At 41.2% G+C, this 15,264-nt stretch overlaps 1 protein-coding gene and 1 long non-coding RNA gene across 2 annotated transcripts; one reads left to right on the top strand and one right to left on the bottom strand.

Annotated features, from left to right (window-relative positions):
* The first annotated feature begins 15 nt into the window (after positions 1 to 15).
* Positions 16 to 5,319, top strand: LOC137636610 (uncharacterized). Its single transcript, XM_068369012.1, has 4 exons — positions 16 to 232; positions 333 to 416; positions 568 to 4,280; positions 5,302 to 5,319. The coding sequence occupies exons 3-4, from the start codon at positions 921 to 923 to the stop codon at positions 5,317 to 5,319; spliced, it is 3,378 nt and encodes a 1,125-aa protein (XP_068225113.1). The 5' UTR covers positions 16 to 232; positions 333 to 416; positions 568 to 920.
* A 903-nt stretch (positions 5,320 to 6,222) lies between these two features.
* On the bottom strand, positions 6,223 to 14,068 carry LOC137636612 (uncharacterized). Its single transcript, XR_011043165.1, has 3 exons — positions 13,670 to 14,068; positions 13,160 to 13,271; positions 6,223 to 6,611 (listed from the first exon to the last, which is right to left on the bottom strand). It is a non-coding gene; the product is annotated as an uncharacterized lncRNA (long non-coding RNA).
* Between the last annotated feature and the right edge of the window lie 1,196 nt (positions 14,069 to 15,264).

Consider the following 15,264-nt stretch of genomic DNA (forward strand, 5'->3'; position numbering starts at 1 on the left):
TCATGTAATATAATGACATGTATTAGGACGTTTGCCTGTTAGGTACTTATAAGTGCTGCTCACTCATTTGACTCTCGCTGCGGCTTGTTAACGAAGCGATAACGTAGCCGAGATTTTGACTACGGGAGTCGGAAGCTCGTCAGCAAGCAAAGAGGTGCTCTGCTTTGAGGAGTATTGGGGCTGTATAAGGACGTGGTCCAGTAGCCCTTACATACACTGAAAGAATCCCAAGGTAATCTTCGTGACATGTTGTTGGGTTCTATGGTTATTCTATATTGTATATAGAAAGTGTGTATAATTATTGTTTGTTTATGTGAGTAATTTTGTTTTAGGAGCGGACAGCATTTATCGTAATACGTCTTGGGTGGTGATTCCTTTTGTTACGTGTGCTTTATCTCTCCGTGGGTTTCTTTTAGGTAACTTTATAATTTTGTTTTATATGTTAATTAAATGTTTAATATGTTAATGAAACGTGACTTGAAAGTATTGTGGTTTTGTGTTGATAAGGTAGTTTTGGTGTAACTGGTGTTGCCATTATAAAACATTTTGATTTTCTGTTTCTTTTAGGTGTTGACCGAAAGTCTTGTACCGACTATTTTACCTTGGTCAAATTTAATTACGTTATACGTTGCTGTGTGTTAGATATGTATTTTCCGTGTTAGTTTGGTATTGTTTAGGTTTAAGGTTATTTGTAATAAATACTATGTTATAAAGAAAATAGTTTCCTTTCTGCTCTTTACCATTTGTCTTGTATATGATCCTTTTTATAAGGGAACGGTCTACTTCACCCTAGTGAATTAAGCCATAACAGGCTTTGATTTTAAAATTCACGTGACAATTTGGCGCCCGAACAGGGACCGTTCATTCATTTTACAAGACTGTATGGTGTATTGCAGATAAGGTCTGTGAAGCTTTTAGATATGAGTACTTTAAAAGAAATTGTTAGTTTGGGGAAGGAAATGGGTTACGAAGGTGATAATTTAAGGGATTTTGTTGAAAAGGAAAGACTTATTCGAGAGCGGGCACTAGAAAGGGAAAGGGAAAGAGAGAGAGAAGAAAGGGAAAGAGAGAGAGAAGAAAGGGCAGTAGAAAGGGAAATACGAAAGCAGCAATTAGAAGTCGAACGATTGAAGTTACAGATGCAGGGAAATGAAAAAGATTCTAGTTTGTGTAAACCCTCGCTACCTAAACTGCCTGTTTTTAATGACATAACTGATAGTATTGACGCCTATATTTTAAGATTTGAACGTTTAGCCGTTAGTGCTGGCTGGAGCAAAGACATTTGGGCTGTTAGTTTAGCATCATTATTACAAGGGAAAGCTTTGGAAACTTACCAGCACCTTTCACCTGTTGAAGCTAAAGATTTCGATAGTGTTAAAGAGGCATTATTACGTTGTTTTCAGTGTACTTCGGAAGGATATAGATTGAGATTTCGTAACTGTAAATTCTTTAAGAACGAGACCGCTCAGCAATTTGGGAATAGATTGAAAAATAACCTTAAGAGGTGGGTGGAATTAGCAGATTGTGAAGAAACATTTGATGACTTGTTTGATTTAATGTTAATAGAACAATTTTTAAATGCTTGTGACAAAGATATGGTTGTATTCTTGAAGGAACATGAAATGAAAACATTTGATCAAGTTGTAAAATATGCCGAGATGTATATGGAGGCCCATTTAAATTATGGCAAAAAGGGTTTAAATAGTGGTCATGAAAAGCACGGTGCCTCTGCAAGTAAAGTTACCACTGGGGATAGTAAATGGCAAACGGATGCCGATAGTGATAGGAAGGTTACGGCAAGAAATTGTTACGTATGTGGTCGTGGTAATCACCTTGCTAAAGATTGTTTTGAAAGGTTTGGGGGTCCAAAACGTAAAGGTGCGAGTAAGGGTGCGACAGAGAAAGCAGCTGTGGTTGGTCATGGGGGCAAGTTAATGGTGGATAAAGGTACAGTGGAAGGAGTAGAGGTTAATGTATTTCGTGATCCCGGGTGTACCACGGTGTTAGTTAAGAGAGCTTTAGTGCCGAAACACAAGTTTACTGGTAAGCATGTTGACCTTAAAATGGCTAATAACCAAGTTTTTAGATATCCTGAGGCTATTGTTGATGTTGTCTCGCCATATTTCACGGGCGAAACCTTAGCTGCCTGCATGCCTGATCCTATTTATGATTTAGTGATTGGAGCAATTGATGGTTCGACTGACGGGTTGAGTACGGAGGTTAGTGCTGTTACTACCCGACTGCAGAGTCAAATGCAAGAGAAAAAGTTAAAGGGACCGTCAAAGCTTAAGGTCAAAGAAGTTATAAATTTAATGCAGAAAGAGAATATAGGGAAATTACAGGCTGAAGATGGGACGCTAAAAAAGGTTTTTGAGCATGCAAAGTCAAATAGGGTCTTTGTGAAGAATGAAAATAAATCTCATTGCTTCGTAATTAAGAAAGGTATATTATATTGTAGAGTGCAAAATGAAGGCATTATTAATGATCAGTTAGTTGTTCCTAATAAATTTCGTCATGCAGTAATAGAATTGGCTCACGATTCCTTAATGAGTGGACATTTAGGAATACAGAAAACCACAGCACGTATACAAAGTAATTTTTATTGGCCAGGTATGTCGGTGCAAATAACAAGATTTTGCAGGTCGTGTGACGCTTGTCAACGCACGGTTGACAAGGGAAGAGTTAAAAAGGTGAAGTTGGGAAGAATGCCCCTGATTCAAGAACCCTTTCAGCGTGTTGCGGTGGACATAGTGGGTCCGATTGAACCCCGTGCCAGCGACGGATCAAGATATATTCTCACCATTGTTGACTATGCTACACGTTATCCTGAGGCAGTAGCTCTGAGGAATATAGATTCAGTTACTGTAGCTGAGGCTTTGCTGTCGGTATTCAGTCGAGTGGGAATTCCAAAGGAGGTATTATCTGACAGGGGAACACAGTTCACCTCTGAAGTAATGCGTGAATTTAATCGCTTGTTATCTATTAAGAGTATTACTACTACCCCATATCATGCTATGTGCAATGGTTTAGTAGAAAAGTTTAATGGAGTGTTGAAGAAAATGCTCAGACGTATGTGTACAGAACAACCAAAGATGTGGCCTAGGTACATTGATCCTTTATTATTTGCATATCGTGAAGTTCCGCAGTCTAGTACCAAATTCTCTCCGTTTGAGTTAGTATATGGTCATACTGTGAGGGGACCACTTAGTTTATTGAGGGAGCTGTGGGAAAATGAAGATAATGCAATTGAGGATAGCACGAGGACCACGTACGAGTATGTAGTAGACATGAGAGAAAGGTTACAGGATACATGTAGGCTGGCTCAAGAAGAGTTAGAGAGGGCTAGAGATAAGTATCAATGTTACTATGATAAAAATGCTTGTAAAAGGGAAATAAATGAAGGGGACAAGGTCCTGTTGCTGTTGCCCACAAGTAACAATAAGCTTCTAGTGCAGTGGCAAGGTCCATTTGAAGTGGTAAAGAAAGTTAATAGGTATAATTTTGTTCTTAATATTAATGGGGTTGAGCGCAAATACCACATTAACATGCTTAAGTTATACTATGATAGGATAAGCGAAGGCAATAACGTGAAGGGTAAGTTTGTTGAGGCAGAGGGCAGTGGGGATCTCAAATCTGGAGCTGTACTTTTCACCGATGATCAGGAGAGTGATGATCTTGCATGTGTGGCAGTGGTTAGTGAGGATAGTGATGAATATGAGGTAACAGTTGTGCCGAGTGATATTCAGAGTGAAGATGTGTCTAATGTTAAAATTAATCAGGAATTATCTGAAGATAAAAAGGAGGAGTTAGCTAGAATATTACAAGAATACAAGAATGTGTTTACTGATGTACCAGGTAGAACTGTGATTGAACATGTGATAAACCTGTCTAGTAAGGGTCCTGTAAGGTGTAGACCATATCCTGTACCTTATGCTCTGCAGCAAGATATAGATAGGGAGATTGAAAGAATGCTCAAATTAGGAGTTATTGAGTGCTCAAATTCTCCTTATGCTACACCTTTGATAGTGGTGAAGAAAAAAGATGGCAGTAACCGGATGTGCTTAGATTTTAGGAAGATAAACAAGCTTACAGTATTTGATTCGGAACCCATGCCAGATCAGAACTTAATTATGACTCGCGTAAGTAAGAGCAGGTATTTTACGAAAATTGACCTCTCTAAAGGATATTGGCAAATACCTTTAGAAAAAGAGAGTAGAGAAGTAACCGCTTTTCAAACTAATAGAGGACTCCTTCAGTTTACAACTATGCCATTTGGTTTGGTAAATGCTGGTGCTACTTTTAACCGTATGATGAGGAAATTATTTAATGGTGTGAAAAATGTAGAGCTGTTTGTTGATGATATTTTGATTCATTCACAGGGGTGGGAAGAGCACAAGGAAACTCTGCGGCTGGTACTGGATATTTTAAGAAAAGCATTTCTCACAGCTAAGCCGTCCAAAACGGAAATTGGTTATTTTTCAGTTGAGTATTTGGGCAGTAAGATCGGTAACGGTATATCTCGGACAGCTGAGGACAAAGTAAGTAAGGTATTAAATGTAGACACACCAAAGACAAAAAGGGAGGTAAAGTCTTTTCTTGGTTTGACTGGATACTATCGCCATTATATCCCTGACTATGCTACTATTGCTGCACCTCTAACAGATCTTATAAAGAAATCTCAACCCAATGTAGTAAACTGGAGCCTGTGTCACCAAGAATCTTTTGAAAAGTTAAAGAACATTTTAAGTAGCCATCCAATAGTTAAGTTGCCTGATTTAACCAAAGATTTTGTGTTGCAGGTAGATGCATCAAATGTGGGTTTAGGGGCAATCCTTATGCAATATGTTGATGGGGAACGTTGGCCAGTGCAATATGCTAGCAGGAAACTCAAAGGTGCCGAGCAGAATTACTCTGTAATCGAGAAGGAATGCCTCGCAGTAGTGTGGGCTGTAAAGAAGTTTTACCAATATCTATACGGGAAGGCATTCGTCATAGAATCTGATCACCAACCTTTGAAGTACTTAAACTCTGCTGGTCACATTAACAGTAGACTAATGCGCTGGGCCATGTATTTACAACAGTTTGAATATACCATACATAATATTCCTGGTAAAGAAAATGTTGGTCCAGACTGCTTGAGTAGGTTGTAAAAATTTGATTTCTTTCGAAAATTGTGTAGTATGATTTTTATAGATTGGGGCACGTGTTACATGTTTTTCAAGTGTTGACCTTGTGTATGTTATTGACCTTGTATATATACGTTATGTTCAAGTAATGTACAGTATTTATGTTCCTGTACAGGTTTTTGATTTGTACTAGTATTTTTTCTTCTGTTTGGTTGTAAGAAATTTTGCAATTTCTTAAATCATCAGGGAGATATTGTCATGTAATATAATGACATGTATTAGGACGTTTGCCTGTTAGGTACTTATAAGTGCTGCTCACTCATTTGACTCTCGCTGCGGCTTGTTAACGAAGCGATAACGTAGCCGAGATTTTGACTACGGGAGTCGGAAGCTCGTCAGCAAGCAAAGAGGTGCTCTGCTTTGAGGAGTATTGGGGCTGTATAAGGACGTGGTCCAGTAGCCCTTACATACACTGAAAGAATCCCAAGGTAATCTTCGTGACATGTTGTTGGGTTCTATGGTTATTCTATATTGTATATAGAAAGTGTGTATAATTATTGTTTGTTTATGTGAGTAATTTTGTTTTAGGAGCGGACAGCATTTATCGTAATACGTCTTGGGTGGTGATTCCTTTTGTTACGTGTGCTTTATCTCTCCGTGGGTTTCTTTTAGGTAACTTTATAATTTTGTTTTATATGTTAATTAAATGTTTAATATGTTAATGAAACGTGACTTGAAAGTATTGTGGTTTTGTGTTGATAAGGTAGTTTTGGTGTAACTGGTGTTGCCATTATAAAACATTTTGATTTTCTGTTTCTTTTAGGTGTTGACCGAAAGTCTTGTACCGACTATTTTACCTTGGTCAAATTTAATTACGTTATACGTTGCTGTGTGTTAGATATGTATTTTCCGTGTTAGTTTGGTATTGTTTAGGTTTAAGGTTATTTGTAATAAATACTATGTTATAAAGAAAATAGTTTCCTTTCTGCTCTTTACCATTTGTCTTGTATATGATCCTTTTTATAAGGGAACGGTCTACTTCACCCTAGTGAATTAAGCCATAACAGGCTTTGATTTTAAAATACACTAGAGCAGATGACTCATGGAGCTATCCTGCCGTGTGCTTCGCATCTGGCTTCGAAAAGCCTCTCTTTGCAAGAAGCTGCTGGATGATCTCCAGATGCGAGGTCGTAGCGATAGTATCACTCAATGGAAAATCTTCACGGGTGGTCGGGAAGTGGAGGGAGCTCCATTGGGGCCTCTGTGAGCAGTTGTACAAGATCTGGGAATCATTCTGCATGTTGCCAAAGCAGAGCTATGAAGATCATCGCTCGATCTTGCAATGCCCTAAACTTATCTGATAGCCTCCTTACTGGGCAGAAGGGGAAGAACGCATAGATACCCTTTCTGTCCCGTGATGTTGAAAAGTGTCCTGCCTGGACGCACGGGCGTTTTTCCTTTCAAAGCAACGACGTACACCATTATCTGCAAAAGAATATTTCATTAAGTACAAATAATGTAATAGCTACTATACTGTATCTCAATTATATTCTTAATACTGTACCCACAGATACATATCAATGAGGCCCTATAAATATGATAAATTCGTAGATGATTTGTATTTTTCCTAACTATACAAACCTTAGCTATTTATTAGGGGTTATACTTTCAGCGGAGCTGAAATGACGAGCCATTAGAATTTTGCGAGGGTTAACTACCCACACCGCTAGTTAGCGGGGTGGTAGGGGGGTAGCTTCCTACCACTCCCGTTCACACACCTGTGATTTAGCCCACTTTCCTTGGAGGTAGGACTTCAAGGGGGATAGCTAAGGTTTGTAGAGCTAGGAAAAATACACATTATCTACGAATTTGTCATTTGTTCCGTAACTGGAATACAAACCAAGCTCTATATTAAGGGTGACTCACCCATTAGGAAGGGTGGACGTCCCTGCCAATCTGGCTTTTGGCTCTACCCGAGGGCTCCTTATCTGAGTATGTTAGTACTCAAAAATAAGGAGGGCCCTGCCCTCGCTAAAACCTTGTTATGCAAGGTCCGCGGCCTACGCAAGCTGTGTGTTGAGACATGCAGAAGTGCGACTATCTAGGTAAAGTTATTCAGAGTCAATTGTAGGAAAAAACTGATGTAACCAAGAATTTCCCAATACCACGTCGCCAAGGTATGGGGACGCAACAGTATTAGCTTAATACTAGGTACACAAGGGAGCATGGTTTACCTGCAGTGGTTTGAGGTCAGCTTATGCAGAGAACCCAGGATGCTGCTTTCCCCACGAGAGGGGAGGATGAAGAAAAGAATAAGAGCCAGTCAAATCTTTTCATTCACGCAGACTAAATCCGGGTAACAGTGCCCTCAACCTTCTGCTACTTGTCCAATAAGGAGCTTGAGGTATACAACCAGCTGTTGTGCAGCCACCACAGGACCAATAGAGATCGTATCGAGTTCCTGTGGGTCACGTCTTGCAGGAGAAAGGCTGTGAAAATCACCTGGAGCATTTACACCCTTGCTTGTACAACCTGCATCACAGAGTAATCTGCTGACATCATGGGGCGACGTGTGGGATGAGGATCTGGAATCACAGCGTAGTTGATGACTCAATGAGTCCAGCAGAGATGATGTTTTGGTGATCCTCCTCTCGTCTCTCCCAGTGCTGACGACAAGAGAACGATGGTGCCAAAGATTAATATCAAGATCAAGAATAAGAAATTTAATAGACCGTAAGTTTCTGTCCAACAAAGGAAGATGAGAGTCAGCAGCTGAAGACCAGAAAGGAAAACAATACTCAAAACAAGGTTGAATGAAAGAATTTAAACACTACTTCAGAATAGATTGATCACCGATAATCTTACAAGACACTGAAAGAAAAAGGACTTTTTATAAGGCTTTATGCACGTTGCCTTTAATCATAAAGTTAAATTTGGCGGGACAAAGAATACGTCTTTACAGAGCCGAAATAAAAAGTGTCTAGCAGAGGGTTGTTATACCTTGCATTCAACGGCTAGTTTCAGCTTCGCCGAAGGTTTCTATGTTGCGCTGGAATAAATATATTTTAACGAATGACTGATGGACATGATATACTGTACATTCTCAAATATATATGACATATTCGTAGATAATTTGTTTTTTTCTAACTATACAAACCTTAGCTATTTACATAGGGTAATTACTTCGGCGTAGCTGAATGACGAGCCATGAGAATTTTAAAGAGGGTTTACTACCCCACCGCTAGTTAGTGGGGGCGTAGGGAGGGGTAGCTTGCAACACCCCCCCCCACACACAGTGAGTGCTTCACTTTGCTTAGAGGTAGGACTTATCCCGGGGGACAGGGCTGGCGGTCACATATGTGTAAATAGCTAAGGTTTGTATAGTTAGGAAGAATACAAATTATCTACAAATTTTTCATTTGTTCCATAACTGAAATACAAACCACCCTATTTACATAGGGTGACTCAACCCTTAGGAAGGGCGGTAAGTCCCTGCCATACTGGCTTTGGCTTTGCCCGGGGACTTCATATTCGAGTGTTTACGTACTCAGAAAATAAGGAGTCCCTGCTCCTCGCTAGCATGCTGTGAAACTGCTGCCACCTACGTAAGCTGTGTGCGAAGATGAAGAAGTGACTTATCCTAGGAAGTTGACCTGGAGTTCTTCAGATGGAAATCTAGGCTAGGACTCTCCCAATACCTCGTCAGGGTATGGGGACATGACAGTACTACACTTAATACTAGGAACACAAGGAAGCATGGTTTACCTGCAGTGGTTTGAGGTCAACTGTGCAGAGAACCCAGGATGCTGCTTTCTCCAAGGGAAGAGTGGATGACGAAAAGAATAAGGGCCAGACATACCTTTTCATTTACGCAGACTAAAACCGGGTAACAATGCCCTCAACCTTCTGCTACTTGTCCATTAAGGAGCCTGAGGTTAGACCAGCTGTTGTGCAGCCACCACAGGGCCGATAGAAAACGTATCGAGCCTCCTGTGTGTCACGTCTTGCAGGTAGTGGGCTGTGAAAGTGGTCTGACGCTTCCACACCCCAGCTGGCAGGACCTGCATCAGTGAATAATTTTTCTTGAAGGCCAGGGACGTGGCTATGCCCCTGACATCATGGGCTCTAGGGCGACGTGACGGAGAAGGGTCAGGATGCAAGGATAGGTGTATTACCTTGCGAATCCAGGCTGAGATGGTATTCCTGGTGACCCTTCTCTTCGTTTTCCCAGTGCTCAGAAACAAGGCTTGCACCTGGGGACGAACTGCAGCTGTTCTTTTAAGATACAACCTCAGATTCCTTACTGGGCACAGTAGGAGATGGTCTGGGTCATCTGTTACAGAAGGAAGACTCGAAACCTGGAAAGTGTCGAACCGAGGGTCCAGCACTCCCGGATTCTGAGTCTTGGCAACAAACTCAGGGACGAATCTGAACGTTACCTCCCCCCATCCCCTTGAATGGGCGACGTCGTATGAGAGACCATGTAATTCGCTGACTCGCTTGGCCAAAGACAAAGCTTGCAGGAACACCGCCTTCCAAGTAAGGTGGCAATCTGAAGCCTGGCGTAATGGTTCGTAGGGAGGTCTCTTTAGAGACCTGAGAACTCGAACTACGTTCCATGGAGGTGGTCTCACTTCTGACAGAAGGCAGGTAAGTTCATAACTTCGTCTGAGTAAAGAAAGTTCCCGCGAGGAAGAAATGTCCACTCCTTTGAGCCTGAAGGCAAGACTTAAGGCTGAGCGATAGCCTTTCACTGCCGAGACTGAAAGGCGCATTTCCTCCCGCAAATACACGAGGAACTCCGCTATTGCTGGAATAGTGGCTTCGAGTGGAGAGATACCCCTTCCACGACACCAACCACAGAAAACTCGCCACTTCGCCTGGTAGACTCCTGCGGATGACCTGCGCAGGTGGCCAGACATCCTGTTTTGCTATGGATTTTCCCTTAACGAACTCACAAAGGCGATTTTAAAAGAAATCGTTTGAGCTCGCAACTCCACATACCGCAACGCCACTGACGGACTCGTTACGGCGCAAAACATTTTGCGTTCTGGCGTTTCCAAAAGCAGTTTTGCAATGGCAATTAGCTATTACTCAGCTGCTTGGAATTCCTACTCTGTTAGCGGACAAAATACGGTTCACTACTGAGTTTCGAAGTGTGAGGTCAGATGACAGATTCAGACGTCGACAGTACCTCGCCCCTCGGAACCAAAGGGCATGGCGCGATATTCACACAAACGGCTACACAGATGTCGATGGGACAGAAGTTACAGCTCCCTCCTTTCTCACCGAACGCAGCAACAGTATGGTTTCAGCGTGCTGAGTCAAACATCACTGATGAAATAAGATCGGACATGGTGATGGTAATGCTGACACCAGACCCACTTAAAAGAATTTCCTCCTAGCTCAAACAGAGGCTTGGACCCATGAGGTACAGAGACCTGAAGAAGAAATTGACGAAGCTCTATGACCTCCCGGTACCCGAGGGCCCAGCGCCCCCGATCTGATGACAACGCCCCTCGATGACATTCATCCCTCAGCAGCCTGGGACGAACTGACGAACATCCTCCAGCTGAATGAGCTTAACAGCGATGGGCGGCCCAAGGGGATAAGCCTGTCAAGGTAGATCTTCCTCCGCGCCTTCCCAAAAGTATCCGCACCCAGTTGGAGGGCGCCGAGGACCTGGACGTGCCATCGTTGGTCGCGAAGGCCAACAAACTCCACCTGGCAGCCTAGACTGCCAGATACGCGCCACCACCTCTGTCAATGCCGTCACGGAGGAGCCAGACAAAGTAGGGGTCAACGCGATCCACCGTGGGAGACCCCAATACTCCTGCCCACGGATCCTGCCGCATGGACAGCAGCAGCATCGCCAGCAGCGCTGTAGTGGTTTGCGGACTGTGGCCAGAATTAGCACCAAAACTGCCTAGTGTCCGAATGCCGACCACACACTAACGTTCACTACACGAAAAGGTAAAACTGTGGAATGCCCAAAAATCTAAGTAATAGGTCAAGAGAACAAAGCACTGGGCACCACCCCTTGACTTTATACAGGACAAGGGGACACAGCTAATAACGAAACTGCATATTATTATTCGGAGGTAAGCTGATTTCAGGTTATGTAAGTACTAAATATTTATTGAGGAAATGAAAAAAACTATGATACTAAGAAAAAAAGAAGAAAAAACTTAGTTTCTAAGAAAAAGCAGGAGGAACAGCAAGCACCACCGAGTGTGTCCAACCGTGCGCCCATCCAAAAAACTAGGTGGGCAACCATGCCTACAAGCAACCGTGGAGCAGGCGAGGCCCGATCACACGGGCTTCTACATCCTCGACGTAAACTCAGGAAAAAGGTTCTTAGTGGATACCGGCGCTACAGTGTCAACGTTCCCACCTTCAAAGAATGACCTAGGCCTCCAATCAGACGAAAGGGTCGCCCTGGTTGCCACGAACGGCAGCCCCATCACCTGTTACGGGACAAGGACACTGAGGATATCCATTATGGGCCCGGAATTACAACTGGCCTTTCCTGATCGCAGACGTCAAGGGAGCCGACTTCCTCGCTCACCACGGACTGCTGGTAGACGTGCGTCGCAAACGACTAGTCGAGCGCAGGACCTACCAGTCCCACCACCTCACCAGCGGCGGGCCCAGCCTTCCCAGGGTGTGCTCAGTCACGCCCTATGAATACGGCTGCCTGCCGCAGGAATTCCCGGAGGTCTTCAAACCCGAGCTCCACCAACTGAAGGGGTTCCCTGCCAAGCATGGGATATTCCACCATATCTCAACGACAGGCCCGATAATCCACTGCAGGCTCAGAACCCTCCCTCTACAGAAGCTACAGGACGCCAAACAAGCCTTGAAGACGGAGAGCATGGGAATATGTAAAAAGAGGTTCAGCCTGTAGGCCTCTCCGCTACACATGGAGGCCCTGCAGTGATTATAGACTCCTAAATCTGGCCACGACACCTGACCACTACCCATTGCCAAACATGCAGGATCTCACCGGGACCCTTCACGGAGCCAATATTTTCTCCAAGATAGATCTCTTAAAAGTCTTATTTTCAGGTCCCCATTCAGCCCGATGACATTCCAAAGACAGCCATCACCAACCCCTTTGGGTCCTACATCTTTTCCTACTCGACGTTCAACCTGAGAAACGATGGATAGCACAGGTCAATGTACTCTGCCCGTCTCAGGAATAAAGCATCACTCGGCTATGGTCTGTCTCTTGTACCTCACAACCTTCTTTGCACAGGGAACCCGTGAGAACCAATGAAGGCAGCTCAAAACAAATGGGCATTTTATTAAGCATTCGGCCAGTTGCTTTTAACAGTAAACTAGTTAAAAAGGTTGGTGGGAGAAAAAGAATACGTATTTACCGAGCTGAAATAGAAAGCGAATGTTAGTCACTAGTGCTAGTGTGACCACTACCTAGAGGCGGGCTGTTACACCGTGAAAAAAAGCTTTAGCGGCTGGTTTTAGCTTTGCCGTAATACTCCTCCATAGTAAAGAGCGGACGGTTTGTATTTTGCACAGGAGCAAAACCAGTTTCAGGAGTTAAGCTGTACAGAACCTAATAAAACCCACCTAACCTAACCTAGTAGTTTCCAGGTCACAACCCCTAGCCAGGGGCAAGCCACCGGACCCCTTCCCAGGTCACAACCCCTAGCCGGGGGCAAGACCCCAGACTCCCTTCCCAGGTCACACCCGTTAGCCAGATTGATTTGATTTAAGTATAGATTTCTTATATAAAATTTACCAAAAGTTTTTATTACAACATACAAGTGTTAATGATACATGGAATCCATATGTTATTATATTTAATCAAATAACTTTAATAATAAATGCACTATAGTATAAACTTTGTGGGTCAGTCCTCCAAACTACGCTGGGTCAGTTTTACCCGAGATTATGGGTCAATCCTCTGCCTAGGTCAGTCCTCCGGTTACCATAAAATATGGACGCCTACTAAACTAAACTTCTCTCCCATAACCTAACCTAACATACAAGCCATGTCCTTACCTACTTACCTAACTGGGGGGCTGACGTCCCCCTGCGACCCCCTTACACTGCTGTACTTAAGTCTTCATTATACAGGTGGCGGATATTATACAGGTGGCGGATATTATACATACACCCCAGCTGAAACAAAGATGATAAAAGAATTAAAGCTTTTTTTCTTTTTGACAAAAAATTTGTAAATTTTTGCATTCTATTAAATAGAATAAAAGAACGATATATTGACAAAAAACATCAAATTTTAAACTGTTATTATCTATACCTTTTTTTATAATACTGGAAATCATATAGAGAATTAACAGCCCTGTACATGCTATTTGAATTAACAGTACAGTCATTGTTAACAGACGCCTTTTATTTCTGTATATTGATATTCACCTTTTTCATTTATAAATTATTCCGATTTTAATCTAAGTGTAAATAAATTATATAAATATGGCTAGAATATTGTTCCATATGATTAAAAACAATAAAAATAATCAAAATATCATTAAAAGAAGTAAAATAATGATATAATATACTTGGCCAATCCTAGGGTACACATGACTTTACAGACATCCTTTAGGACAAGTTGCCTCAATATGGCCAGGGTTGTCTAGGGCCAATAGTCCTGGATCCATCCTCCCACAGGCTAGAATATTGTCCTAAATGATTAAAAACAATAAAAACAACCAAAATAACAAACAAAACAAGTAAAACAATGCCTTAATCTACGACAAGTTGCCTCAATATGGCCAGGGTTGTCTAGGGCCAATAGTCCTGGATCCATCCTCCCACAGGCTAGAATATTGTCCTAGATGACTAAAAAAAATAAAAACAACCAAAATAACAAACAAAACAAGTAAAACAATGCCTTAATCTACGACAAGTTGCCTCAATATGGCCAGGGTTGTCTAGGGCCAATAGTCCTGGATCCATCCTCAAACAGTCTAGAATATTGTCCTAAATGACTAAAAAAAAATAAAAACAACCAAAATAACAAACAAAACAAGTAAAACAATGCCTTAATCTATAAGTTGCCTCAATATGGCCAGGGTTGTCTAGGGCCAATAGTCCTGGATCCATCCTCACACAGTCTAGAATATTGTCCTAAATGACTAAAAAAAATAAAAACAACCAAAATAACAAACAAAACAAGTAAAACAATGCCTTAATCTATAAGTTGCCTCAATATGGCCAGGGTTGTCTAGGGCCAATAGTCCTGGATCCATCCTCCCACGAGCTAGAATATTGTCCCAAATGATTAAAAAACAATAAAAACAACTAAAATAGCAAACAAAACACGTAAAAACACTGCCCTAAAACACAGACAATCCTAGGGTACACATGACCGTAAAAGCATATTTCTTTACCAGCAATGCTAAGCCTAAAAAAAGACAATTTTTAAGCCTAATATATAATGTTGGGGGTAATTATTTTAAATATTAAGTCATTATTATTCTATTATATCATATGAGTACAAAATTATTCCAAATTTACCTTTAATTTCATATATATAAGGAATTACTTCTCTGGCTCTCGGATCTCGCTGCCTTCAATCGTTTGTTTACATTTATCTTGGGATCCAAAACCCGCAAGAAAAGTTATAAAGGTTATAGTTTTGAAATTCATATTTCATTTTTAAATACTTATTTATACTATATGAGAGTTTTCACACTTGTTTAAAGAATTATATATAAATTTTAGTTATATTTTTTATTTGTTTTAGGTCTCACTATGTGGAAATACAATACGGAATATAAAATTTTAAGACATATGCTGGCATTTCTTGGGTCATTTTTGTGTATTGTGATGGTTTTCAGTATATTATTATAACTTAATTCATCATGATATGGTAAAATTATTTATTTTAATACTACAAATACTATATCTTATTATAATTATTACTTTATTATAATATTTAACTAAATGTATGCTACATTATATTACTCATACATGAAAGACATTACAATTTTTCATTTCTGGCTGGCATAATTTCATGGCGTTGCTTATTGTTCAATCTCCATTCATATAGTAAAATATAAATTCAACCAAAATAATTATTATTTTTATTAAATGTCCATAATATTATGTATAAATGACCAATAAAAAATTAAAATGCAATATAGCCTACATT

This window comes from Palaemon carinicauda, unplaced genomic scaffold (genome assembly GCF_036898095.1).
Source record: "Palaemon carinicauda isolate YSFRI2023 unplaced genomic scaffold, ASM3689809v2 scaffold340, whole genome shotgun sequence".
NCBI classification, from domain to species: Eukaryota; Metazoa; Arthropoda; class Malacostraca; order Decapoda; family Palaemonidae; genus Palaemon; species Palaemon carinicauda.